The 26,749-nt window shown below is 43.9% G+C and overlaps 2 protein-coding genes across 8 annotated transcripts in view; both read right to left on the bottom strand.

The window, feature by feature from the left end:
• Positions 1-2,447, bottom strand: part of LPIN1 (lipin 1) — a 76,837-nt gene extending 74,390 nt beyond the window's left edge. Inside the window, exon 1 of one of the 3 annotated variants that reach the window (XM_081906107.1) lies at positions 2,262-2,447. In XM_081906107.1, coding sequence (XP_081762233.1) covers positions 2,262-2,321 — 60 coding nt within the window. In that variant the 5' untranslated portion in view covers positions 2,322-2,447. The remainder of the gene's footprint in view (positions 1-2,261) is intronic. The other 2 variants (XM_081906109.1, XM_081906108.1) reach the window with 2 other exon arrangements.
• A 3,859-nt stretch (positions 2,448-6,306) lies between these two features.
• GREB1 (growth regulating estrogen receptor binding 1) overlaps positions 6,307-26,749 on the bottom strand; it is an 89,314-nt gene continuing 68,871 nt past the window's right edge. For all 5 annotated transcript variants that reach the window (XM_081905920.1, XM_081905918.1, XM_081905917.1 and 2 more), the window contains 15 exons: positions 26,632-26,747; positions 25,966-26,168; positions 25,630-25,719; positions 24,627-25,192; positions 24,281-24,383; positions 23,848-24,006; positions 22,085-22,227; positions 20,951-21,112; positions 17,983-18,187; positions 17,022-17,196; positions 16,718-16,936; positions 15,611-15,746; positions 13,248-13,448; positions 11,905-12,043; positions 6,307-9,411 (listed from right to left, as the gene is read on the bottom strand). In XM_081905920.1, the coding sequence (XP_081762046.1) occupies positions 9,248-9,411; positions 11,905-12,043; positions 13,248-13,448; positions 15,611-15,746; positions 16,718-16,936; positions 17,022-17,196; positions 17,983-18,187; positions 20,951-21,112; positions 22,085-22,227; positions 23,848-24,006; positions 24,281-24,383; positions 24,627-25,192; positions 25,630-25,719; positions 25,966-26,168; positions 26,632-26,747 (2,781 nt within the window). In that variant the 3' untranslated portion in view covers positions 6,307-9,247. The remainder of the gene's footprint in view (positions 9,412-11,904; positions 12,044-13,247; positions 13,449-15,610; positions 15,747-16,717; positions 16,937-17,021; positions 17,197-17,982; positions 18,188-20,950; positions 21,113-22,084; positions 22,228-23,847; positions 24,007-24,280; positions 24,384-24,626; positions 25,193-25,629; positions 25,720-25,965; positions 26,169-26,631; positions 26,748-26,749) is intronic.

The raw sequence follows: 26,749 nt of genomic DNA on the forward strand, positions 1-26,749 counted from the left end.
GGGATTCAAACTGCTGACCTTCTGATCGGCAAGTCCTAGACTCTGTGGTTTAACCCACAGCGCCACCGCATCCCTGTTTAAAGTGGTACAATAGTGCTTAAATGCAAAGTCTAGGCAGGGCCTTGGTTTAAAAGCTTGTGTTCTGTTGTTGTTGTTGTTATATTTTTAGAAATAGTGGAAATGTCAGTTGGATTTTATCTCACACACACCCTTCACCCCACTGCCACTACATTTACTAAAATGGGTCACCTCTGATAGGATTCGGTATTTCTGTGTTATGCAGAGCAGCCATCCCCAGGCTGGTGCCCTCCAGATGTTGTTCAGACTCCAACTCCCATTTGCCCCAGCCAGCACAACCAACAGTCGGGGGGGATAATCCAACAACAGCTGGAGGGTGCAGGGTTGGCAAAGATACAGAGGGACAGAGGAGTGGGTCTCTGTGTGTGAATTCTGTTAGGGGGGAGGAGAGAGAGAGAGTGCATGTTTTAGGGTCTAAAGACATGTTAAACCTAGAACATGAATCAGCCCAAGTCCACGGTGCCCTTTAACTGAACCTTGATATTATATGACCAACCCAAATGCCTTTGCTGGTTTCCTGAGCCAGAATGGAAATGAAGAAACCAAGTGAGAGGCACAGGTGCTTAAACTGAGCTATGTTATTGTGCATCGGTCATTCCAAAGAAAAGCCCCATAGAAGTGAGATGAGTAAGCCTAACGTGCAACCTTCTGTCTCCACTGCTATTCATTTCAGTTGCAGAATAAGCATCTGTACAATTGGACATCACAGCTGTGCTTTAAAAGCTGGGCATGTCACTTTGTCATATGGGTGAAAATCCACTCCAGTTGTTGGTGTGTTGCTAAATATGACAGAACAGTCAAAGAGTGGTCATACGCAACCTGCTATTCACGTTTCTGATGTGTAGATCGTTCTATTTATGTATCTCTAACAGGGAAAAGATTATTTGTTTACCTGTAAATACTATCACATATCAAGCAGTTCTTCTCCCCCAGGCACACTATAAATCCAAACCATATAAAAATTGTCATTTCAAAATCTCCTTCTTTCCCTAAACTTAGACAAGTTTGGACAGGTGGTGTTTTGTTTTGTTTTTTAAGGGGTGTAAAACTGCAATACGTAATTCAGTATCAAAGCTGAGCTCAGGAGCTCATTACCAAAGTAGTTAAGTTCCTAAAGAATCAGAACACAGGGAGTCCAACCACAGGTGAAAGAGGACTATAGCTCTGGGCAAAGTCAAACTTCTGAGTCTGGTATTTCTGGGGATCTCAAAGGTGAGACAATTCAGCAGATTGAACTTAATTCATTCCCAAATCCTAAACACTAATTTTTCCGTTAACTTGACCCTTATGTAGCCCATTATGTAAGCTAACACACTGTCTGCACAGAGGAGGCATTGCTGCCTTCCCCCTCCCCCTCCCCTTCCCCTGGCCTGACCTTTATATCCCCTCCACCTGTGAGTGGCAGGGAGTCTGGTTTGGTGCTATGCGCCTCCCTCTCCGAAATGAAATCTGGCTCTCCCACCTAAGAAAGAAGGCTGGCTGCAGGACTGTATACATTCCTTTGACTGTTTTATAAATGGTACATAGAAAGAGAGGATCACACTTCTCTGAGATGGAGAACGTCAACACTTATGATTACCTAGGAGCAGTCCTTTCTTCATCATCATCATTATCATCATCATCATTTATATGCCGCCCATCCAGTTGGGTTGCCCCAGCCACTCTGGGTGGCTTCCAACAAATTATAAAACCACAGTAAAACATCAAACGTTAAAAAACTTTTAATGCACAACCAACCGCTCTCCGAAGAGTTTGCCTTCTGTGTGAAGATGCTACACATCTTCTATGAGCAAAGAGAGCTGCAATGTTAACTTCCCAAATTAAGAGTACAAATATCTCGAGGAAAGGCCTTGCTGACCTTTAGATTTGTGATTCGGTATAAAGCCTAATCAATGCAGCATGTCTCTTACAGCGATGTCCTACTACAATCTACCCCACATAAAGTGTGGGGAAGGGCCATTTCAACAGCTGGGCTTGCCCCAAAGAATGGCATCACAAACAAAACCAAGTGGAAACCTTAAAAAACAAAACAACTACACCCAACTATATTATCCCATCTTTACTCAGGGAAAAAAACAAGACAACCAAGTAAACAATCAGATTTTTTTAAAAAAACAAAAACCTGGCTGAGGGGAATCAAACTTCAGCACACTATTCCTGAAACTCTAGATTAAAGACCTTACCCAAGACCAAGGTGACTCAGTGTCTTCAGATGACATCTTGAGATGGTCTCTTTCTTCCATTACCAGAGAAATATTCTTCCCAGTGGCTGTTAAAGCTTCTGTTGGAATTAAAAAATGCTGCCTTTAAGTAATGTGTTGTTGACAACAAAGATCCAGAGAAAGTAATTTCCCTGTGATCATGTTTGCTTGCGAATTTAGCCTGCTCAAGTTCTTGGAACCTCAGCCAGGACAAGAAACATGAGCTCCGTAAGCCGGTGCACACTCACTTCGCAACTGACGCCTCAAGTAGCCTTGTTAAGTCATAAGCCTCCCTGAAAAACGGAGGTGTTTATCTTCTTCTTCTTTCTACATGCAGGGGGAAGAGCTTCCAGTAAGAGGCACCTCGGTTAGACCGTTCAGATAGTGACACTTCAACTAGGGGTGAGCAAGGGATGCAAGCTTACATCATCCAGTTGGTGGCTTCTGTGCAATGGCAGAAAACACTTCTGCTAGCATCAGGCAATGCATCTGGGTTCCCACACACAAAAACCCAGATCCTGCTGCCCACACTGCATGCTTCAGCACTGTGTCCCAAACTGTCCTGGAGTCTCCATATTCAGGAGAAGCTTTTCAGGGGCTGCACTGGATAGGGTCAGCAAAAAATAAAATAAAAAAATCAGCTGACCACCTTTCACAAACAGAAACGCTTTCAGTTAGCCTAGATTCTCATACCAATGGGCCATGAGGTCCATTCAGGTGGTCTATAGAAAGATTGACCCATTATTATTATTATTATTATTATTATTATTATTATTATTATTAGTCTAACAGAGATCAAGACCATTTTAGCCAGGGCCAGATGATCAAGCAGGCTAACAGAGCTCTGATATGGAGCCCATGATTTTCATAATACAGCATTTTGGCAGCCATCTCATCCCCCCTTTTTTGCTTCTCAGCAGGCTGATTTGGGGCCCATGATTTTCATAATTCCTTTTGACAGGAATATTAGGGATAGTGAAGAAATTATTATCATCTTTTGCTACTGGGAAGAAATGGATAATTTGGGTCTCCATAATTCTCAGGTGGTAGGGCACTTGTATCCAGATCATTTTCATGTGCTGGAAGAATCACATTTCTGTCCAGGCAGCCAAGTTCCTGTGAGAGATTTTTTTCCTAAGCACATCTGGATATTTTTAGGCATAATCAGCATGATCTTGTAAGTTAAGCACTTCTCAGGCCTCCTGGTTTCATTGGTGTACACTGTGAAGCAGCCCTAACCCTACTTTTGTCCCTTTCTGTTGAGCTTTCCCCTTCCATTTTTTGCTGAAATGCTGTAAGCAGGATTAGCAAAAGGATTCACAGGGACTCAGTTTTCTGTTGAACCTGTTTCAGAACAACTTTCCCCTCACAACTCCCAACACACACAATGGTGCCCAAAAACATGAAGTAACATCCTATCATGTTCTGAAGCTGATGTTCTGAAGCCCACGTGTCTCCCTTCTTACCAAGAACAACCCAGAAAAAAATAAGTAGCCCCCCCCAAAAAAAGAGATAATGATGGTTTACACACCCGGCACCAATATGACAGATGAACCTGAGCAGGCAAAGGGCCTTCGGTCTCTGAGGGGCCTGTTCACAGGTGCATAAATCCCTCAAAATCCCATTTGCTCTAATTCCTCCCACAGGCCTGTATAAAAAGCACCACCACAACTACAGCAATTGTAGAGATAACTAAACACCACAAATAGTTGTCTAAATTCCTGTGGCAAAGTTTATAAATGTCAATTCTCCAGGCACAATCCTGTAAACTATGGTGGACAGTGCCACTCATAATATTAATGTGTGCTATTAGCTAGGGTTGCCATATTCCCAAAAGTGAAAATCCAGACCAAGTTGTTGAGCTTTTGTTGGGGAACATCTCTCCCCTCGCCTCCGCAAATATATATAGGCCTACTTGTCTGGGTTTCCCCCAGACATTTTGCCAATTCAGCGAAAATCAGCCCAGACGCCATTTTGCTGCTCAATTCCCAGACATGTTAACTGAACTGAGAGGATGCACACCCTCCATATTCAAGTCTCCAGTGCTCCAAGTTGTAAGGTGGAAGCTTCCCTCATATTTTTAAAATTATTATTCTTCATTAATACAAAATCAAAAATAAAAATGAGCAAGAAAAACAGCAACCCCATAATCAAAGTTACAAAACATAGGAGCAATACAGACTGTGCCTATTTCCAAAGGAAGAAAGCAGATAATGTAGAAAAATAAAAGCGGTGAAATCTATCATGAAACACACACGCACACACACACACTAGAATCTAGGCTGATAAGAAACAAGCAATGGGTCCTTCAGCTTAGCTACTAATTTCAGGAAGCCAAAGGCTGACCCTGTGAGATACAATCTGCTACTAGAGTTCCCTTGGAGCTCAAGGGCAGCATGTATGCAGACACTGGCCTCTCTTGGTTTGGAAGAAGGCGGCAGGAGCTCGTTCCAACCTCTCAGTCTTTTCAAGAGCCTAGCATGTGCAGAATACTTCACTAACAGAGTGAATAATGTCACAATTGATTTGAGATCTGCCTTTGGAAGTATGCTTTGCATCCTTAAAAACTGCAATGATTTCTCGCTGGGTCAAAGCTCTCGCAGCTGAAATGTCCACATTGTGACTCTGTTTTGCACCAATTCTGGTTAAATGTCCCAGTCCGTTCTGTCCTGATGCATCTCTTAAGTCAATCAAGTCAGCTCCATAATTATAACCCATGGAAACCAAATGCAGACTGGTGCACTAATCTTTATTGATACATCTGTTGTTCCATGTGTAAAGGATGTGAAATCTTTCCACCAGGTTATATAACTACTGTTACTATTTATAGTGAGCTGTTACAAGCTGATTCCCAGAGTCAGTGCTGAATAAATAAATAATGGTGACTGTATACACTTTGTGGAGTTCAGTATTTGACCACAATGCCCAAACAAGTTCAGCTTGATTTTGCTTAAAAAAACCACACCATATTATCCTAATTTGGCAATTATTCCACTAGTGGTGCAATCAAATTGGTTAGGGGTGAGTGGGAGAAATATTCAGAAGTACAATTTTTAGTGTGCACAGAGACTTAACATTATTGCCTTCGAATTCAAGAGTAATCAAGATTTGGGAGTAGAGATGGGAAGGCCTGGGGGAAAAAACAGAAAAATGGGGGGGGGGGCAAACAGGTTTTTTTTCCACCCTTTGGGGGGAAATCTGGGGTTGTCCCCCAATTTTTCTGGTTTCTTTTGAAAGGCTTCCCATCACTATTTGCGAGTCATGGTTAAAGAAGCATTCAACTTCAAAAGCCAAAACTGAAAATGTTTATTAACTGAGTAACCAAACCAGACAAAAGACAAATCACATTACATAAGCTGATCAGGATGGGATCGAAAACAGCTTGCTGGATAGAGTAGCTACCACATGGACATAGTTTTGGTCCTCCCTCCCATGAGTTGGTGCATTGTGAGGTATGTCCTCCACGCCGACTCTGGACTCCGGACGTCCATCGACCTCCCGTAGATACAGTATCAGCAATTAGCGACATGAGCTCCAGAAAATAGCCTTCCACATTCCAGAACTGATGCACGCTCTATCAGCAGATAATGCACAGTGAAAGTTGCACTCAGGACAGCATTATTTAGAAAGTTTATTCAGCGTTGGTCAGAACAAAGAAAAACATGACCGCCTGCTAGCGTGTTCAGGCACAGAGAGAGAGAAACGAAAGCAACAGAAAAACATAAACATCCTGTGAACAGGAAATACGCAGACTCTGTGACTCACAAAGCCTGCTCCCTTTTAAGGTGGAACGGAAATATCCTAACAGTTATCCCAGGGTATTCCTACTTCCATCTGTGGCACAGTGGCAGGCTCATTGTTCCAAGTCTAAGCCTCAAATGAAAGCAAGCCATTAGACTTCCCCTTGGGCTAGATGCTGCCAAGTAAGAAACTCCAATTTTGTTGGACCAAGCCTACTGCACCAGCTCTGAGAATTTACAACATGAAATAGGTGTCAGAACCATGCAGTGACTGTGAAGGCTCTTTCATATGTGACAATAGGATCAATGGTACTTGTCTAGATGGTCCTAACCACCCCCAGCACCCTTAATAAATACATTAGGAAGGAACAGGGATTTCTTTTCTTTATTGTTACACCAATATCCTAGATGAGGAACCATGCCATTGTCTTCCCTCTGGCTCAGTAAGAGCAGATCTGAAACATGGGATCTGAGAAGGGGAGTTACATTACTCCTTTTGGGGGGGGGAGTTCCTACAGAAAAGATTTGACCATGTAGGGAAAACCCAAACTTTGGCTATATTCTATTACAACAGTGGTTGCCAGGGTAGGGAAGAGACACACAGTCAAACTTTGATAACTGAAAGAGCATTTAAAAAATATCTACAAGTTTATGTAAAATCAAGGCATGTTGCCTCAGCCCTCTCCCTCCTCTCAGGAACCACAGGAGGATGCAAAAGTTGAGGATCCAAGTCACGGCAATGATGGAAAGCCCTCTACAAGTGGAACAGATATTTGGACAACGTTGGACAAAGTTGGAGTGCCATAAACAGTGCAGGAGTTTCAATACAGAGGTTAAGCAGCAGGTGCATGTCTTTCGACCTACAGAGGATCCTACTTACAATTTCACAATTGTCATTTGTGTGCTTTAAGGCCAGCCCAAAATTAAAAAGGTAAAGGTAAAGGGACCCCTGACCATTAGGTCCAGTCGTGGCCAACTCTGGGGTTGCGGCAATCATCTCGTTTTATTGGCAGAGGGAGCTGGCGTACAGCTTCTGGGTCATGTGGCCAGCATGACTAAGTCGCTTCTGGCGAACCAGAGCAGCGCACGGAAATGCCATTTACCTTCCTGTTGGAGCGGTACCTATTTATCTACTTGCACTTTGACGTGCTTTCGAACTGCTAGGTTGGCAGGAGCGGGGACCGAGCAACAGGAGCTCACCCCGTCGCGGGGATTCGAAATTAGCCCAAAATTAGTTTCCCGCTTATTTCCCTCTTACTTGTGCTCTTTGCCTTACAAAGGATCTGCACAATTACGGCACATGTGGTAGAGTGGAACTGCCCTCCCAATACTGGCATTGCTGCTGCTTATCTAAGGTGGGGAGGTGGGTATGTTCAGGAATGCCCCTACTGCTGCATTAACATGCCCCCAGCCTTGCCACCTTCCAACTCCAGTCCCCAACCAGGTAAGCAGTGGCGGTACCAGTGTCAAGAAGGTGGTTCTGCAGCTCTGCCCCACTGCCTGGGCCCCTACTGCCTCTATGTGTTCCACTTAGTGAAAGAGGCAGATCTGAACCACTGCTAACTTCTACAGTTTCAGGGATGGGACAGCCATTGCCTCTTTGTCTCAGTACCTCTTGGTTCAATCTGCAACCCGTTTCGCATCCAGCACTATCTAATCAAATCAAGGCTGCTTTTCTTTTTATGGGGCATGGTATCATGATCAAAACACCTTTCCCCTGTTTCCTTCCCCTCCCCACAAGCTCAGAAACTCCCCCCTTTTTTTTAGTATAGTGAAAAGACAGCAGGTGCAGTAGGTTTGGGGCTGGTATAGATAGCTCCAGCCATTTCCTTCTCTATGGCCCTTCTTTTCTCTTGCAGAATCAACTTTCATCGTTCTGTTTCCAACAGCATTTCTTCTTATCCATTTCTTTTCTAAAGTTGGGGAGGGAATCATGACCAGGAGTCAAGTGAGTGGGGAGATGGCCCTCCTCCCCCCCCCAAATCCCTCCTCCCAATTTTGGGGAAGGCGAAAAGGGGACAACCCACTTGTTTTGTTTAACATCCAGCTGAAAAAAGCTCTGAGATACTTGAAAGTTTGACAAATATTTTGTGATGCTTTAGTTGGTCATACTCAAAATTAAGGTATTACCTCACTATTATTTTTGAAAAGTTTTACTGATGGACTGATTTCAATGTATTCCCACAAAAGAAACCTCAAACCCCAAACAAGAAACCACTTAATGAGGGGCACTGTTAAATATCAGAGAACTATTAAATGCACCCTAGGTGTTGTTTTTATTTGCACAGCAAACCTGAGGTGTCTTAGGATGGGCAGTGCAACAAACCATCTGTTTTTAAAAAACAATTTGATATTAACACTTCCTTTAACTAATCACCATTTCATTCAGACGCCTTCCTACCTACTAAAACATTCAGACTTTTGAAAACAACTCCAACCGTCCGCTTTCAATATTCTCAATAAATCAGAAAAGGTCACTATAATACATTTCTACATATTACAAAAGTCTGCCTCTTAAAAATTATGCAAAGCAGCCAGCAGTCCTGAGGTTAGGCTGGAAAGCAAGCTTTCATTATAATAAGTATATAAGGCACTCTCCACTGGGATGTTCTCCTATGTATACCTGTCACGAAATGAATGCTCTTGAGCACATTCTATTCATTTCCTTAGGGTTTGCACTGGAGAACATCCCAGTTAATTTTGCCTTTAGCACTCTACATAGAGCAGATCAGCAATGCTATATTTGCTGTAGCAAATTTTCTAAGAATGAAACTTCCTCTTTTCTTTTTGCTACGCTGGCACCCTAGGTTTACAAAAACACGGAGGAGAGAATCTACATCTACATCTCATAATTTTGAAGCTGTGCCACGAGTGTCTGGTTCCGAAACAGTTTGTATAATATAATATATACAGCAAAAACAAAAAAGGGGGAAACAACAGAAATATTACGCAGTAGCTCCATCCTCAATATAACGGGAGTTACTTTCGCAAGTTCATTAAATTACAAAAAGGGTACTAACAAAGGTTTGGAATTATAAACATAAATTGGTCAAATAAAATATAACTTTAATACAAATATTTCAAAATTGCCTAACTTTTGTTCCTACGAAGCAGCTTCTTTTGCAAACATCTTGTAAACAGCTCAGTTCTCCTTCCCCCCTCCCTCTTTTCTTTCATTTTATTTGGTCAGAGAAAAGCCAGCTTCTTATGCCACGTGATCATTTCCCATCAAATGTGCCGTCCTGTCAGAAAGAAGAGGGGCTTGTCTTCTTTGGCGTTGGCTGTTTGGAACTCGTCTCTTAGTCGGAATTGCCATTCGTCTTCGAGTTCCAGTCGGACGACTGTTTGGCGCAGCGAGTTCCTGTCTTGGCATATGACACATAAAGTGGCACCTGTGGAAATTATCATTATTATAGGTTGTTGGTTGTTGTTGTCTTTGTCATGTGTGCATCACTTTCTATATTTCCTGCTCCCCCCCAAAAAAAAAACTGTCTGCAAAGGCCTCCCGGAATGGTGTTCTATTGCAGGTATATTCTGCAACAATTAATAGCGCATCAACAGTGGATTTATTCTGCTTTATTAGTCCTGTGATGCTTCCCCAGTGCTACCACATTATTGCAACCAAAGTGAGACAAAAGAAAAACCCAGAACACGGTGAACAGCATGGATATGCACCGCACACAGGATATGCACTAATTGGAAATGAAGCAGTATAACCACCCCCAAACGTTTTCAGGCACAAATAGTAATGAAAATGGGATCTTGTTTTTGGCCTCCCTGATAGCATCATGGGCACAAATACCGTATTTTTTGCTCTATAAGACTCACTTTTCTCCTCCTAAAAAGTAAGGGGAAATGCGTGTGCGTCTTATGGAGCGAATGCAGGCTGCGCGGCTAAGCCAGAAGCCAGAACAGTGAGAGGGATCGCTGTGCAGCACTCCCTCTCGCTGTTCTAGCTTCGGGCTTAGCTGCGCGCAGCCTCTTCAGGGCAGTGGGGAGCCTTCATCCCGCTGCCCTGAAGAGGCTGCACAGCTATCCCAGAAGCCAGAAGAGCAAGAGGGATCGGTGTGCACCAATCCCTCTTGCTCTTCTGGCTTCAGTGAAAGTAACGCAAAGCCTCTTGAGCGCAGCGGGAGCGCTCCTGCCTCTTTGCTCAATAGGCTTTGCGTTGCTTTCTTGTTTTCCTCCTCTAAAAACTAGGTGCGTTTTATGGTCGGGTGTGTCTTATAGAGCGAAAAATATGGTAATCATGAGTGGGTGATGAAAAGGACATTTGGAGAGGCCCCAAGTGGCTTACAATCATAGAGTAAAGGTAAAGGTAAAGGTACCCCTGCCCGTACGGGCCAGTCTTGACAGACTCTGGGGTTGTGCGCCCATCTCACTTAAGAGGCCAGGGGCCAGCGCTGTCCGGAGACACTTCCGGGTCACATGGCCAGTGTGACATCGCTGCTCTGGCGAGCCAGAGCCGCACACGGAAACGCCGTTTACCTTCCCGCTGGTAAGCGGTCCCTATTTATCTACTTGCACCCGGGGGTGCTTTCGAACTGCTAGGTTGGCAGGCGCTGGGACCGAGCAGCGGGAGCGCACCCCGCAGCAGGGATTCGAACCACCGACCTTTCGATCAGCAAGTCCTAGGCGCTGAGGCTTTAACCCACAGCGCCACCTGTGTCCCGACAATCATAGAGTGCATAACTGCAAATAAAACTGAGTTGCAGCCAGGATAGCTAAGTTGGTGAGAGCGTGGTGCTGATAACACCAAGGTTGCAGGTTCAATCCCCTTATGGGACAGCTGCCTATTCCTGCATTGCAGGGGGCTCGACTAGATAATCCTCAGGGTCTTTTCCAACTCTACGATTCTATGCTTTTATGCAACAATAAGGTCAGTATAGATATCAACATAGGCCTAAAATCTAACCTCTCAATTAAATAACAATTTAAAACAAGTGCCATTCAAAGGGGGAAAGCAGTCTTAAAGGGGATAGACCGCCCAGTTTTTTGCTCACAACTTCCACTGGAAACTGGCTAATGTGCCCCTCCTTCTGCCCACATCTGCCATAGGATTGGAATCACACTTTCCCCCATTTGCAAAGTAATTACTCCTGTTAAATCTTCCTCCCTTTGTTGAGTAAGGCATTATGAAATTATCTTTGGAACACTCAGAGCTCTTGCTGACAACTGGAGTGAATACTTGGCCTTGTGCCATGCCCTGGCTCCTTCTCCCCAGGCAATATCTATCCCAGCACAGAACAGCCCCTTTTCCCAGGAGCTCCTCTTTCTCATAAGCATTATGTTTGGCACCGAGGATGCAAATCTGAATTCTGAATGTTTGCTGGAGTTTGAATGCCAGAAAAATGTTTTGTTTATGTTCAGTCACTGGTATTTCCACTTCAAAAGGTGGGGAGGTAGGTGATGGGAAAGACTTTGGCTTCAAACCTCGGAGAGCATCTGCTAGGCTGGATTATGGTTTCCTAAACTTGGGTCTCCAGCTGTTTTTGGATTACAGCTCCCATCATTCCTAGCTAGCAGGAGCAGTGGTCATGGATGATAGGAGTTGTTGTCCAAAACCAGCTGGAGACCCAAAGATTGGGGAACCTTGGGCTAGATAGTTTGACCTGGTAGAAGACAGCTTTTTTATGGATCACACATACAAGTCTTCCCAACCGCAGCAAGGTTGTGAACGGGAGTGATGGTGGCACAAAATTCCAACCTGTTCATTTTATGACATCAACATATTTTAAATAACTACAACAAAAACAAAACTGGCATCAATATATCTACAAATGTTAGTTAGGCATGGATCAGAATGTCCCCTCCGCCCTCTTTCTCACAGCAAAGATGTCAGAAACAAGTCATAGCTTGGTGTGTCAGCAATACTTGGTTCTTACCTTTCAGAAAGTGGAATTTCTTCAAGAAGCTTGCTACCACAAAGGAATCACAGAGGTACAGCAGTAGTCCACTGAATATCATATCAGAGCAAGTCACATTCAGAGAATGAGGTCGGGAGCTGACATAGCAAACTGCAATCTGATTGCAAGGGGAACAAAGGCAGGTATTATAGTCCCCTCAGTCTAAAGCACAGCTAATTTTAGCTTGATCAAACTACTGCGCCCAAAGAAACATCTGCAACCATTCATAATATGAACATTTTGAAACGCCGTGTGACTCTTTCGTAGCAAATGTATGCCATTTGGGGGTTATTGTGGTGAATAAAATAAATTTTGTTTTATTTTTCAAAAAATCATTTATGCATTTTTATGACATATACACTGGGGAAACCCAGCCAGATGGGTGGGGTATAAGTAATAAATCATCATCATCATCATCATCCAATATCCATATATTATCCCTTTTCCTAGGACTTCCCAGTCCATCTCTCCATGGCATTCTAAGTAAACCTTGGAGCCGAAGGGGTATTAGGTTGTTCCCAACTTTGGTTTCTTCTGGGTTTTTCTTTTTCGTTGAGAGGGTTCTGAATGTCTGCTGGTGGGGGGAAGAGGAAGGGAGTACGGCAGAATAAAATAAAATCTGTTTTGCCCCATGACAACTGTAAGTGATGGCATTTCACAATGCAACATGGCACTGAAGCTGCAGCTCATAGCATGTGCATGAGGTTCCTCAGAGGAGCATGAAGGAACAGCTCATCCTCCTTGCACCTGCACTGGAACCTGATCCACTTTGACACATCTGCTTTTCCACTTACCGTATTTTTCACCCTATAGGATGCACCGTCCCATAAGTAGCACCTAGGTTTTTTGGGGGGGAAATAAAGGGGTAAAAATTATTTTCCCCCCAGGCGCGGGGCTGGGGAGGGGGAGGCCCGCCCGAGCTTCCCCCGACCCCAGCCCCCAAACAGGCAGCTCTCTGCAAGCCGTGGGAGCCCAGTGCTGGCTCCCGCTGCTTGCGGAGAGGTCCGCGAAGCCTGGACGCCCTGAGCTCAGCGCGCGCAGGCTTCTGCATGCAGGCGACTCTCCGCAAGCAGCGGGAGTGCTCCTGCTGCTTGTGGAGAGGTCCGCGAAGCCTGCATTCGCCCCATAGGATGCACACACATTTCCCATTCATTTTTCGAGGGGAAAAAGTGCGTCCTATAGGGCGAAAAATACGGTAAATATGCGTTGGCAGGAGAATGTCCTACAGACAAGAGTTTTAATTGCTGAAGCACATGCTTTCACTTGGACCACTTAATAATCATGCACGGGGAGACAAAGGAAGCTGTCTATAAATGCATTACCTGGGGTCCCAAATTAAGGTAGCAATCCACGGATAGCACTGGATGGCTGTAGTTCTTCAGCGAGAGAGGAAAGAAGCGATGGCTGTGATACTGGAGGTATTTTTCAAGCAGCAGCTGAGCAGGAGCAGCCAAGAAGGTGTGTTTGCTGTCGGGAGCGCATATGTACTGAGCCGGGGCAATCGAAACGGGGTTATCCGATACCTAAAAGGGACGCGCCATACAGGGGGAGTGTGACATTTAGATTAAAAACGTAAGGGAAAGCTCCCTAAAGGTTAATACAATTAACACCAGTGACAACGCTGGCCACATATGGGTGGACAGCTTATAGACCACAGACTTCCTTTGGATAAATACAATTATATTTGGAGTGAATTTACACAGAATGTATTAGGTTACTGACAATTATATGTGTATAAGGATAATGATAATATACACATCTGTATATTAATGTATGATAACGTAACTGTATTCCCCCCCCCTTCACTCTCATTCTTTCTTTCTTTTCTCACTCTATATCTTTTTTATAAATGAAATTCTTCTAATAAAAAACAACCAAATATATGGTCCTGTTCAGGTCTTCAAGAAGAAGAAGAAGAAGAAGAAGAAGAAGAAGAAGAAGAAGAAGAAGAAGAAGAAGAAGAAGAAGAAGAAGAAGTTGTTGTTTGGATTTGATATCCCACTTTATCACTACCCAAAGGAGTCTCAAAACAGCTAACATTCTCCTTTCCCTTCCTCCACCACAACAAACACTCTGTGAGGTAAGTGGGGCTGAGAGACTTCAGAGAAGTGTGACTAGCCCAAGGTCACCCAGCAGCTGCATGTGGAGGAGCGGAGACGCGAACCCGGTTCACCAGATTACAAGACTACCGCTCTTAACCACTACACCACACTGGCTCAACACCTCTCTCGATTAGTATAGCAAAGAGGGCAGAGTGAAGAAGACATGACTAGCTGGCCTATAGAATCATAGAACTGCAGAGCTGGAAGGGACCCCATGGGTCATCTAGTCCAACCTCCTGCTAAATCATCCATGCTCTCCACCATTTCCCTGCCACCTGGCCACAATGCTCTCCATGTATTAAGGATGTGGGGTGTGGTGAAGCTATGCAGTGGGGAGCCTCCACTCAGGCACAGCTTTCCCCACGTGACTTAGAACCTTGTACGATCTGGCTTCACATCATTTGGATGCATGTGCCCTTCTAATTAAGCATGTGTCAGCAGGAGGATGTCCTACCGATGAGAGTTTTGACTTCAGCAGCACAGGCCCTTACTTGTGTCACTACCACTTAAGAACCATTCATAGGGAGACACAGGAAGCGGACTTGTTCTGAGTCAGACCACGCATCTGTCCAGCTCAGTATTGTCCACACTCACGGGCTGGACCTCCACGGGATTTCTGACTGGGCCTACCTGGAGGTGCTGGGGACTGAACCTGGCAGATTCTGCAAGCAGTGCTGGTGTGCTAGCATGAAGCTACCGGCCTCCCCTCTAAGAATCACTCAGGCTTTTGGGGGGGGACCAGCCTCTTCCTGGAATGGTACAGTGGTACCTCGGGTTACATACGCTTCAGGTTACAGACTCCGCTAACCCAGAAATAGTGCTTCAGGTTAAGAACTTTGCTTCAGGATGAGAACAGAAATCGTGCTCCAGCGGTGCGGCGGCAGCAGGAGGCCCCATTAGCTAAAGTGGTGCTTCAGGTTAAGAACAGTTTCAGGTTAAGAATGGACCTCCAGAATGAATTAAGTACTTAACCTGAGGTACCACTGTATACACTTACAAAAACAACAACTTCTCAAATAATAAGCTTCTTATCAATTGCTACAGAGCATGCAACAAAGAAAAACAATGATAAAATAATGCTTATCGTTCTTCTTCTTTGCTGTGACTTGCATAATCTGGATTCTAAATAAATACAAAGGCTCTCCCCATAGCAGACTATCATCCTCTAAAACAGCGGTTCTCAACCTGTGGGTCCCCACATGTTGTGGGACTACAACTCCCATCATCCCTGAGCTCTGGCCTTGCTAGCTAGGGGTGATGGGAGTTGTAGTTCAACAACATCTAGGGACCCACAGGTTGAGAAACGCTGCTCTAAAACATAGAGGGAAGCATGGCAGGTGAGGAGGATGAAACAGAGCAGATAAGGGTTTGCATCCTCCCTCATCATGGGAGGTTTGGAAAGGCTGAACAGGATCTATCTGTTTCACATATTCCCAATGAAAACTGAAAACAAGCTGACGTGCACAAATAAGTGACTTTGCCCGTTGCACCAACGTCTCTCCTTTCTTTCCCCCCACCGCCCCACTGTATTATAAGAACGAAACAAAAAGTGGGAGATTTCACAGAAATTTCCGAATTCTGACCTTTGACTTAATATGAAAGGACCTTTGCCCGCCAACGGCAATTTGCTTCTTCATGACGCTGAATCGGTTGAAGCGACAGATCAGGAGGCCAGCGCTGTGGGCACGCAGGTTGAAGTCCACATCGTCACACACAAACCTGTCAGGCGGAGGGGACACAGAATGCAAGAAGCAAGAGGCCTTCATTAGCTGAAGTGTTTCAAATTGCACGGAAATCACAATGGTGGATACGGTTTTAAAAGGAAGAGTGTAAACCAAGACATCAAGGAAACTGGTTCAAGCGTGACATTTGACAGAAAAAGGGTATCAGTGCTCTGGCAGGCAGTGCCGCTGTGAGATTAAGGACAAAGCCCCACATAGATAAGCTGTTTATATATTTTTTTCTAAATTAAATAAGCCAGGTGTGATATTGAAAACTTTTGCACATGGTGCCAGTGAGGGATTCAAAGAAGCTATTTTCATCAGGACCACAGCAGGAGAGGAAAAGTAAAAACTTCCTCCTCGCCACCTGCCAAGATCCTGATAATTGTCACCTCCCTTAAGAACTGCCATTTGCATTTGTTTTAACATGCAAGTTAAATGCAAAGACACATTAATCATCACATCTAGTTTGGCCCTGTTTATTTCTTTTTATTAGTTATGTTTCTCCGTTGTCTCGTGCAACAAGCCTGTAGGCGATGTGCAAAGGAAGAATTGATGGCACATCAAAAGAAGAATTAGCAATATGTCAAAATATAAACTTACGATATTAATCAAGCGAAGCAACAGAAATAAATGAATATTGACACCAACACAATCATATAAAAACTAAAAGACACCCCCCCACACCAGTTAAAACTGTTCACTGTCAACCAAATACAGACTAAAAGCAAGTATCTACTTGCACTTTGACGTGCTTTCGAACTGCTAGGTTGGCAGGAGCAGGAACTGAGCAACGGGAGCTCACTCCGTCGCGGGGATTCGAACCACCAACCTTCTGATCGGCAAGTCCTAGGCTCTGTGAATTAACCCACAGCACCACCCGCGTCCCTATAGCTTCTTAGGGACTATCAAATATAGTGTGGCTTATGCTATCAGAGACAAAAATCTACTTCATCAGCCTTGCCTCACCTGTTCTGGTTATACTGAACGTTCTGCGTTAGGTCCACGTTCAGCATGATAAAATCGTGAACATGGCAGCAAGAGAACGGCTCCTTGATCTCTCTGCTCTTGGTTTTACTTGACCACTTCCTCATCCCAATCAAGGCATAGTTGGTGACATCTGGAGTTGATTCAATGTGCTGAAGAATTTGCTTCAAGGAAATGTTCCTTTCAGTCCATGTGTATTCGCTGCAAGGGGCCAGAGAAACAGTTCAAAATCTGATTGCTCGAGGAAGCCCAGTGAATATGCCATCCCAAAGAAACCGCCCTTTACCTTTTTCTGTCACCTGAGCAATCCATTTCTACAGCATTCCACATGACACAGGAGTCGTCGGAGATGATGATGAAAGGCCAGACGTCTTGAGGCTTAATGCCTAGCTCCTCCTGCCGATTTCGCTCAAGCTCCAGATTGTGGTAGGACAGTTCTTTTATTAGGAAGTGAGCAGCGCCTAAAAAGAGAGAAGCAAACCACACACTGCAACAGGAGAACTCAAATCAACATTTTATCTAGAAATCTTTTGCTGTATCACTATCTCCCACCCACACACTCAACTTTGCTTTATTCTAAGGCTGACAGCAAATTCAAGTATTTTTAGACTAAAACCTGGAAGTAAGTCCTACTAAATGCAATGGGCTTACTTCTGAGTAGCCATGTAAATGATGACATTGCTTAGTGATTAAGCACCTGCCTTTTAGTTGATTCATTACTTGATTAAATTTGAACAATGTTGTTTTGACATATTGAAGGGCGAGGTAAGATTATCTTCCTCTCTGTTTTGTGCTTTGCTGGCATCTGAATACATTTTTATTTAAATAAGCTTTTGATTCTGTTGTTGCTGATTTTAATCTATTGCGTGTTGCTTTTGACTCTTTGCGTTCCTGCACTTTGATGCTGTTTTAGCCTGGTGATTGTGTTTCAATGGTGGATTATTGTTTTATCCATGCTTGTTTTGATATTTCACAATCCGCTTTGAAAATTTTGCATAGGCAGCTGGTTAGCCACTGTGAGAAGAGAATACTGAACTAGGTGAGCCACTGGTCTGATCCAGCAGCCAGGCTCTTAATTCGTTCTTACGTTCCCCTCCAAAAAGGAGCCAGGAGGCTATTGTTTTGGTTCCATCCCACCACGCAAGCCACTCCTATAATCAACCAAGGCTTTATTTAATTATGCAAAAAATTCATGTGATTTAGACCTCACTGCATTCACGCAGCCGAGAATTTCACCATATACATACCCACTCCAGCACTGTTGAAAATACTTGGCAGAACAAGCATGATGTGATTGGGCCAGTATTTTTTATATATTGCCATTTCGTACTCTTTGACGACTAGGATGTGCAAATGGCTGGCCCCATCCATTGCATGGTAAAGGTTAAAAAGTCCATGTTCATGACGTCCAGTTGTGGGAGTAAAAGTAGGGCTCTTTATATAATCTTGGCTCTATAAAGTTAGGAATCTGTGTTATTATGGTGGTTAATATAAGCAGCAACAACAAAAAAGCTAGAGAGAGAGGAGGGTCAACAACTAAATATACTGGCATTGTTTCATTGTAATCAACAGGTTTCCAGCAATTTACACAAAGCTGAACAGCTTACCTGCTAGCTAATAATTTAAATACGTTAATGAGAAACCAAATGAAATGAAATGAAATACAGTGGTACCTCTGGATGCAAACGGGATCCATTCTGGAGCCCTGTTCGCATCCCGAAGCGAACGCAACCCGCGTCCATGCGTCTGTGCGGGCCGCAATTCGCCGCTTCCACACATGCGCAAACGGCTAAACCCAGAATTACCTCACTCCGTTACTTCCAGGGTGCCGTGGAGCGCAACCTGAAAATATTCATCTGAAGCTACTTCAACCCAAGGTATGACTGTAAATGCCTGGATCACTTCACTTATCGCATTCATTGTTGGATGAGTATTTCAGGAATTTTGTACTGAACACCCCACTTTTGTGTCATGGAAGCCTCTGCTGGATCGAAGAGGTGCAATTTGATACAACCCCAGGTTGAGACAAATGAACTGAGGTCTCAGGGGCCTCTGAAGAGCATTTGGTTGCCCAGCTGCCAACCCAAAGGCCAGAGAGGTGTGTGAAGGAAGCAGGGGTGGTTTGCCTTGGGAGAACTAAGCGTGGCAATGATTCCACCATCCTCTATCCTCCTTCAAGGGATAGGGACTGTACAGTTAACAATGTCATGACACCGAGCAGAGCAAAGTAATAAATTCTGAAGTGCTCTTCATAACGAAGCCCTTAAACCCTTTCAGAATTATATATCAAAACTGAACTTTGAGCAATCCAGACACTATGGCTTTGATACCAAACTCCCCCCCCCCCCGTCTCCTGTCCTCCCGCTTTGCTTAATTTTCAGCCTGATGAAATATTATGGTAGACTCAAAAGTTTCCTGTTTTCTGTGACATTGCAGGTGGTAATAATAAACGGTCTTTATAGTTTCCCCCCAAAAGAAGTGGTGGTGCAATGCTTAGCCATGCATGTTAATGTAATATTCCATATGCTTAGCTTATGGATGGGTGTCTCTCCAATAAAAAGCCTATTTATTTGGCAGGCAGAGGACTGGCAAACTGTATCCGAGGAAGAGGAAGTCGTCATCCCTGCTGTGAAATAAGGGGTGCCACTTTGTCCCTGCCCATCACTCCTTCTCTCCTCTACTACACCATCGCCTTCAAGGTAGATATAATAATAATAATAATAATAATAATAATAATAATAATAATAATAATAATAATTTATTTATACCCCGCCCATCTGGCTGGGCCTCCCCAGCCACTCTGGGCGGCTTCCATAAAAACCAAAAATACAGTAAAATACCACACGTTAAAAACTACCCTGAACAGGGCTGCCTTAAGATGTCTTCTGAATGTCAGGTAGTTGTTTATCGCTTTGACATATGCTGGAAGGGCGTTCCACAGGGCGGGCGCCACTACCGAGAAGGCCCTCTGCCTGGTTCCCTGTAGCTTTGCTTCTCGCAATGAGGGAACCGCCAGAAGGCCCTCGGCGCTGGACCTCAGCGTCCGGGCAGAATGATGGGGGTGGAGACGCTCCTTCAGGTATAGGCCGTTTAGGGCTTTAAAGGTCAGCACCAACACTTTGAATTGTGCTCGGAAACATACTGGGAGCCAATGTAGGTCTTTCAAGACCGGTGTTATATGGTCTCGGCGGCTGCTCCCAGTCACCAGTCTAGCTGCCGCATTTTGGATTAGTTGTAGTTTCCGAGTCACCTTCAAAGGTAGCCCCACGTAGAGTGCATTGCAGTAGTCCAAGCGGGAGATAACCAGAGCATGCACCACTCTGGTGAGACAGTCCGCAGGCAGATAGGGTCTCAGCCTACGTACCAGATGGAGCTGGTAAACAGCTGCCCTGGACACAGATTTGACCTGTGCTTCCATTGACAGCTGTGAGTCCAAAATGACTCCCAGGCTGTGCACCTGGTCCTTCAGGGGCACAGTTACCCCATTCAGGACCAGGGAATCCTCCACACCTGCCCGCCTCCTGTCCCCCAAGAACAGTACTTCTGTCTTGTCAGGATTCAACCTCAATCTGTTAGCCGCCATCCATCCTCCAACCGCCTCCAGACACTCACACAGGACCTTCACCGCCCTCACTGGTTCTGATTTAAAAGAGAGGTAGAGCTGGGTATCATCCGCATACTGATGAACACTGGGTATCATCCGCATACTGATATCTCATAGAAGGGACCCCTGGAGGGTCATTCTGGTCCAAACCCCTGCAATGCAGGAATATGCAGCTGTCCCATATGGAGATCAAACCTGCAAGCTTGGCGTTGTCAGCACCATGCTGTAACCAACTGAGCTATCCAGCTAAAGACAGTATAAAAAAAGAGTTTCTCTTCCTGAGACCATTGGCAAGCAGTTCTCCTGGCAGTAACATTTTACAACTTTGCATAGTTTGATGATGCACATCTCAAAAGATATGGGGAGCTTTGTCTCTTTGGTGATCCTAAAACATGCTCCAAAAAGCTCTGCAGCTCTGCTAAAGGCCTATTTCAGTACTGGACAGTTTGCATGCTGTCTTCCTGCGCAGCAGAGATATTATACAGAAAGAAAAGCAGGGTATTTTTATCATTATCCAGAAGCAGAGCCAACCCAGGGAAGGAAATTTATATCATGGCCCCGTACGAATGCAAAACAAGGTCTGTGCATGGCTCACATTGATATTTACCTACCTTATCAGTGACAAGAGGCAATCTCATACTCTCCAGCTGTCTTCCCGGATGACTAAAGACAAAATGGTGCTCCTTAGACTTAGGGATGATGAAGTGAAGCTGAATTTCCTCTCCAAGCATGGAATAGGAAAAGGCAAAAGCGTGCAGGGTGGATTCATAAAGCTGAGGAGAGAGAGTGACAGAAGCATAATTCACCTCGCCAGCTAGGACACTAATGCACATGTAGGAGCAAATTAAATCTTAACAGGGTCAGGGAGTGCCATTTATGTAGAGATCAGTGGTCATTTATGATGATATATTTGGAATGCAGACTCTGAAGGAATAGCGTCTGGCATTTGTGTACTAGATACTTTTGGGTTTTACTAATTCTGCCACAGTTCTACGGCATCCTTTAAAAAATTACTAGATTATATACACTTTATGTAAACAGATGCTCTAGCTCTAGGGTCCAAGGTTGGACTTTGGTTAGTCTGTCATGGTGATGAAGACAATCTATGTTTCTAACATGTTGTTGCTGTTGTTGCTGTTGTTTAGTCGTTTAGTCGTGTCCAACTCTTCGTGACCCCATGGACCAGAGCACACCAGACACTCCTGTCTTCCACTGCCTCCCGCAGTTTGGTCAAAGTTTCTAACATATATCAGGTTAAAAGATATAGTAGTTATATAAACTAAGGGCAGGAACAAACAAAGATACAACTAAATTAACAAAATCTTTTTAGGGGTCTTTGCAGCAAACACGAAAAATCTAGTAGCTCTTTCCATTAATATTTTGTTCAGGTTAGCCAATAAGCAGTCAGCCAAATGCCATTCAATTATCCTTCCTGCATATCTTAAGAGGATGGGAGTAAAATAAGGTATTTTGATCATCTTACAGAGTTATATTTCAAAAAGAGTTAATATTTCTCTTGCTCCATTCCCACAATGGCAGAGCCATTCGTTATAGGGAGTAGCGTAAAAGCATCCGTCAAGTACAGCAGAAATTAAATCTAGCCCTAAAACAGGGCAGCCAATATTCAAGATCATCCAAATAATTGACCTGACCCTTAGAAAAGAAGACAAACCAAGATGAATGGGAGAACAGCTGACAGAGAATAATGTACAAAAACAAAACTAAAAGGGCTCTATCAGTCTTACCTGGTACCTGGGGTTAAAGCCCATATACTGATGACACTGTTCACAGTGATGGTAAGTGTTGTAAGCAGCGTATTTGGATAATCTCATCCGTGTTGTCTGACGACGCATATACAAGTCCTCTTGTTTTCTGCTTGCTGTACTATCTGTACAAATATATTTTAATGGTGTCAGTTAAGTGAGCACTGGCCAGCACAAAGGAATTTCCCCATCCTTGAGTATCTTCTGAATGCAAAATTATACTGGCTGCAATCAAAAAGGAATCTGAAAAAAGTTGCTATTCTCATGGGAGTGTTGACATGTTTACTGTAAACATTGTTCTCAATCTATTCGTCTGTCTATATGTAAATAATTTCTGTACCCACCAACATCTTTGAAAAACATTTCTCATGCTGTTTGACATAAACCACTGCCATATGTCACTGTAACTGACATATTTGTTTCCATTTCAGTTCAGCTTTAAAGTTAACAAACGAGGCAGTAAATGTAACGTGCTCTGATTGCTCTACAGTGCTACATGTGTGATAAGATTATCATAAATATTATAAATATATATTATAAATATTAATATTATTTGGAAATCACAAATTATCCTGTAGACAAACTCGTCCCTCCAGATGTTTTGGAACTACAAATCCCATGATCCCTAGCTCACAGGACCAGTGGTCAGGGATGATGGGAATTGTAGTCTCAAAACATGTGGAGGGCCGAGTTTGCCTATGCCTGCTGTAGGGAATTGAACTAGATGACTCTCAGTTCCCTTCCAATTCTATTCCTCACTAGCACCCTCTAGTGGCTTTGCTAAGTCCTCCTCAGAGTGTGCTTCTTACAGGTTTATGTTATAAACCACCCTGTGAACTTCAGATGAAGGGATGCATATAAATAGAATAAATATGTGCATGATATATGCATGTGTGTGTGTGTGTGTGTACAAACACACAGACGCACACAAAATAAGTCACAGTATTGTTGTAGTTTTAGCAAGATTATGGTCACATCCCGCACCACACATTTAAAGTGCTCTTATGCCAATGTAACAGACATGGCTCCCCCCACAAAGAATCCTGGGAAACATAGGGCGATGATGAAAGTTGTAAGGAGACCCTTAACAAACTACATTTCCCATTAATCCTTTGGGAGAATCCATGACTCTAATAGAGCGCTTTACATGGATGGTAACACCAGTGCCCAAATTACAGCTCATCAGTCTCAACAGTTCACAAACCATACTTTGTGACAGTTTAAGAAAGAGACTTCCCATTGCTCCCTTCTTCTTTTCAATTTATGCCATATGCTGGGGACTTGAGGAATCAAAAGGCAAACACTGGGAAAAGGTGGCTGTGAGCAGGGTGTACCCCTTTACACACACCCCGACATTATTAGACTCCAGCTCCCAATCTTTGCTGGCCATGGGTCATGCTGGTTGTGGCTGATGGGAGTTGAAATCCAAAAAATGGCTGGAGGGACTCAGGTTCCCCATCGCTGTCGTATGAGTTTTAGGACTACAGCAATCAAGGCCAGATTAGAAAGCAGAACTAGCTAGAGATTAGCGGTCTCACTGAAGTCCTTAAGTACTTAATTCAGAATTGTACTGAATGCCCATAATCCCAAATGAGTGCCATTCCCCACACTTCTCATCAATGGAATGCAAAAAACCAACAACCAGATTCTGATCAATACATTCTAACTGGACCGTTTTATGGCATGAAAGATCATTACCAAACAGGTGTCTGGTCAGAATAACTGAATAAATAACTATCCCTGACCTTCGCTGCTTGTTTTCTGGACCCTTGAACAGATGAGACTTGCATCTTCATATTTTGGATCATGGATCGTGTAGTCGAAAGGCATTTTCTTGAATGTTTCCAGATCGGGCCACGCATCCCCTGACTGGTGATAGTACGGCTCTGATTCTTCTTTAAGATCTACAATCACAGGAAAACAAACTCATGCTATGCACACTGTTATACCCTTTTCATCATTCTAAAATGCAAACTCAAAAATAATTGACTATTCAATATAGAAGGAAGGAAGGGCAATTCTTATTGTCTTTGCCTGACTGCCAGCCTTTGGTAATGGCTGCGTTAACTGAAGACTGAAATAAATGAACATGGGGGATTAAGAGCACAGCAATAAAACACTCAACTTCCCATTAACAATTACAAATTATTCATCCAAGGTTTGACATGTAGGACATACCAGCATTGATCTCCTCTTCGTCATAAACGTCTACTTCCGTCAGCCGAATCAGCATTCTAGATAAAATACTGAGGAATTGCAGATAGGCACCTGTCTTTCCTATCTGTAAAGATATACATCAGAAACTTATAGAAGTAGCTTATGAAATCTAAGCACATTAAAGTATCATTTCAGGTGTCTGAAAAGTCAGGTGACCAATGCAGCTTGATTCAAAGCCCAGATATGATGACATTCCTCCTACATGAAACGGAGAGGCAAAATGCACAATGATATAGTAATAATAATAATAATAATAATAATAATAATAATAATAATAATAAATGGTGTCCCTTTTCTTGTTACCTACCTGTGGTGGTCCACTCAATAACAGCCTCCTTGGATGAAAGGTATCCATCCTGCCTTCATTCCTGTTGTTATAGTCCATATGGATCGGCTTGGGGACGGTCCACTGGCGATAATATAGAGACTGCTCGGTGCAGGTCATCATCTTACTCATGAGCGGGCGGAAAGAACTGGCCCACATGACCGAATGGTAAGGCAAGAGGGACGATGACTTGGGAAGCCCTGTGCTGTCTGCAGAAGTAACCATGTCATGAACCAGTTTGGGCAAGTAAACGATGGGGGGCTGCTGGGATGCTTTGGTCATGGAGCACTGAGAGGCCTGCAGAACGAAAGAGCTGTGGGCAGGTGCTGAAGAGGCGGAGGGAGATGAGAAAGGAGGTGGAGGCGACGAAGTGATGGAGGCCTGAGCAGCTTTGGCTTCCAGCTTTGAGTCTCTGTCTGCTTTCGGTCTCTGCTTTTCGGAGTTATTCACGCTCTCTTCGGTGCTGCTGCTGAGTACCGGATGGGGAGACTTTCCCACCTCCCCTGCAGTTACCAAAGGAGGAGATGTTTCGCTGCAGAAAGCTGTGCCTATGGACAAAATCCATAACTTATTAAGAGTGCTCTGTTCAGTCATTAGTGGCAACTGAAGGCTGCGATATCCCCCTGACCCAATATATAATCCCAGAGATAATTATTTATCAGTGATAAATACAAGTGGAAAGGTAGATTGTGTAGTGCACCACTCCACTTGAGCCCAGAGAGTGGCTTTTCCCTTATTGCATCACAGTAAGTCTTCCTTCAGTACACAAAAGCTAAGGCGCAATTCACACAAGCATGTCAAATGCAGTGAAGTGGAGATTTCTCAGGGAGAAGTGAGTGTTGCCTTTATCATGTCTGTCTGTCTGGCCCCCTTTTTTGTAGGAGTGATGGCAAAAGCCAAGCAACCACAGCATTAGCTGTGGTTAAATCATTAGGATTTCGGTCCCCAATGTGCATATTGTAAAGGAGTCGTGCTGATGTCTTACTTGATGCTTTAGAAGAGACAGAGGAAGCAGCAGAATCGTGTGAGCCAGACCTTTCTCTTTTGATGGGGCTTCTCTTTTCCGAAGAGGAGCCTATTCCACAATTGTGAAGAAATGGAAGTTGTGTTTACATCTGCTGGACATGATCCATCTAACTTAAAAATGCAAAAGACTAGAGAAGCAGAGTAGGGGCGAACAGCCTATACCCTCCTCCAGATGTTACTGGACTCCCAGCTCCCATCAGTCTTGGCCAGCATGGCTAACAGCCAGGGGTGATGGAAGCTCACAAATGTCTCCCGCCCCCTTTTCAAGTCAATGGTCCTATGGATATCCCTTTACCTTCTGTTACTGTTTCTTCATCTTCGTTATCAGTACTGCTTAGCTTCTCTGGGTCACTCTCCAGGACATCATTTGTGCCTACTGCTTTTTCCACGGGGACTTCAGAACTTACAAAATAGGCTGCCAAGCCTAGTTCTTGCTCCAGGGCTGTTCTCACCAAGCAGGAGGAATTTATCAGACGTAGGTCACAGTACCTCAAGGACCTTGGTGGGACAGACAGGAAGAGAGACAGACTGAAAGACCAGGTGAATTCCACAACATTACTACGATAATAACTGAAAGCACTTATCTGTTGTCATTTCCTGTCCATCTGGGATGTTTAGATAAAGCAGCGTGGCAAAATCCTGTTGCATTTCAATAACACCTTGACTGTTGCAATTTAGGGCACATCCACACTTTATTTTGAACCCTAGTTTATGTGTACTGCTTAATTCCCCTGGATCCAAGAGATTTCCTTGTTCCATGGTTGTTTCTTGCAAAAATCCAGTCTTTTCCACTGAATCTGATCTTATCTGGAAATCTTAACCAAGCTTCAATTCAGTGGGCAAGGATGGAATTTTGCAAGGCACAGCCGTGGAACAAGAAAGCCCTTTCCTGAGGGACATGTGTGTATTTCATATAACCATTTTCCAATTCATACGTGTGTGTGTGTGTGTGTGTGATTACCTTGGGAGTGACTCTCCTTGGGGATCCATTCCACTAAAAATCAATATGCAAGGCAGTCCCTCCAGTTCCAAATAAGTCTGAGGCCTCCATTCGGCATCTTCAATCTTCTGCCAAATCT

Source organism: Podarcis melisellensis (assembly GCF_964234715.1).
Source record: "Podarcis melisellensis genome assembly, chromosome: 3".
NCBI classification, from domain to species: domain Eukaryota; kingdom Metazoa; phylum Chordata; class Lepidosauria; order Squamata; family Lacertidae; genus Podarcis; species Podarcis melisellensis.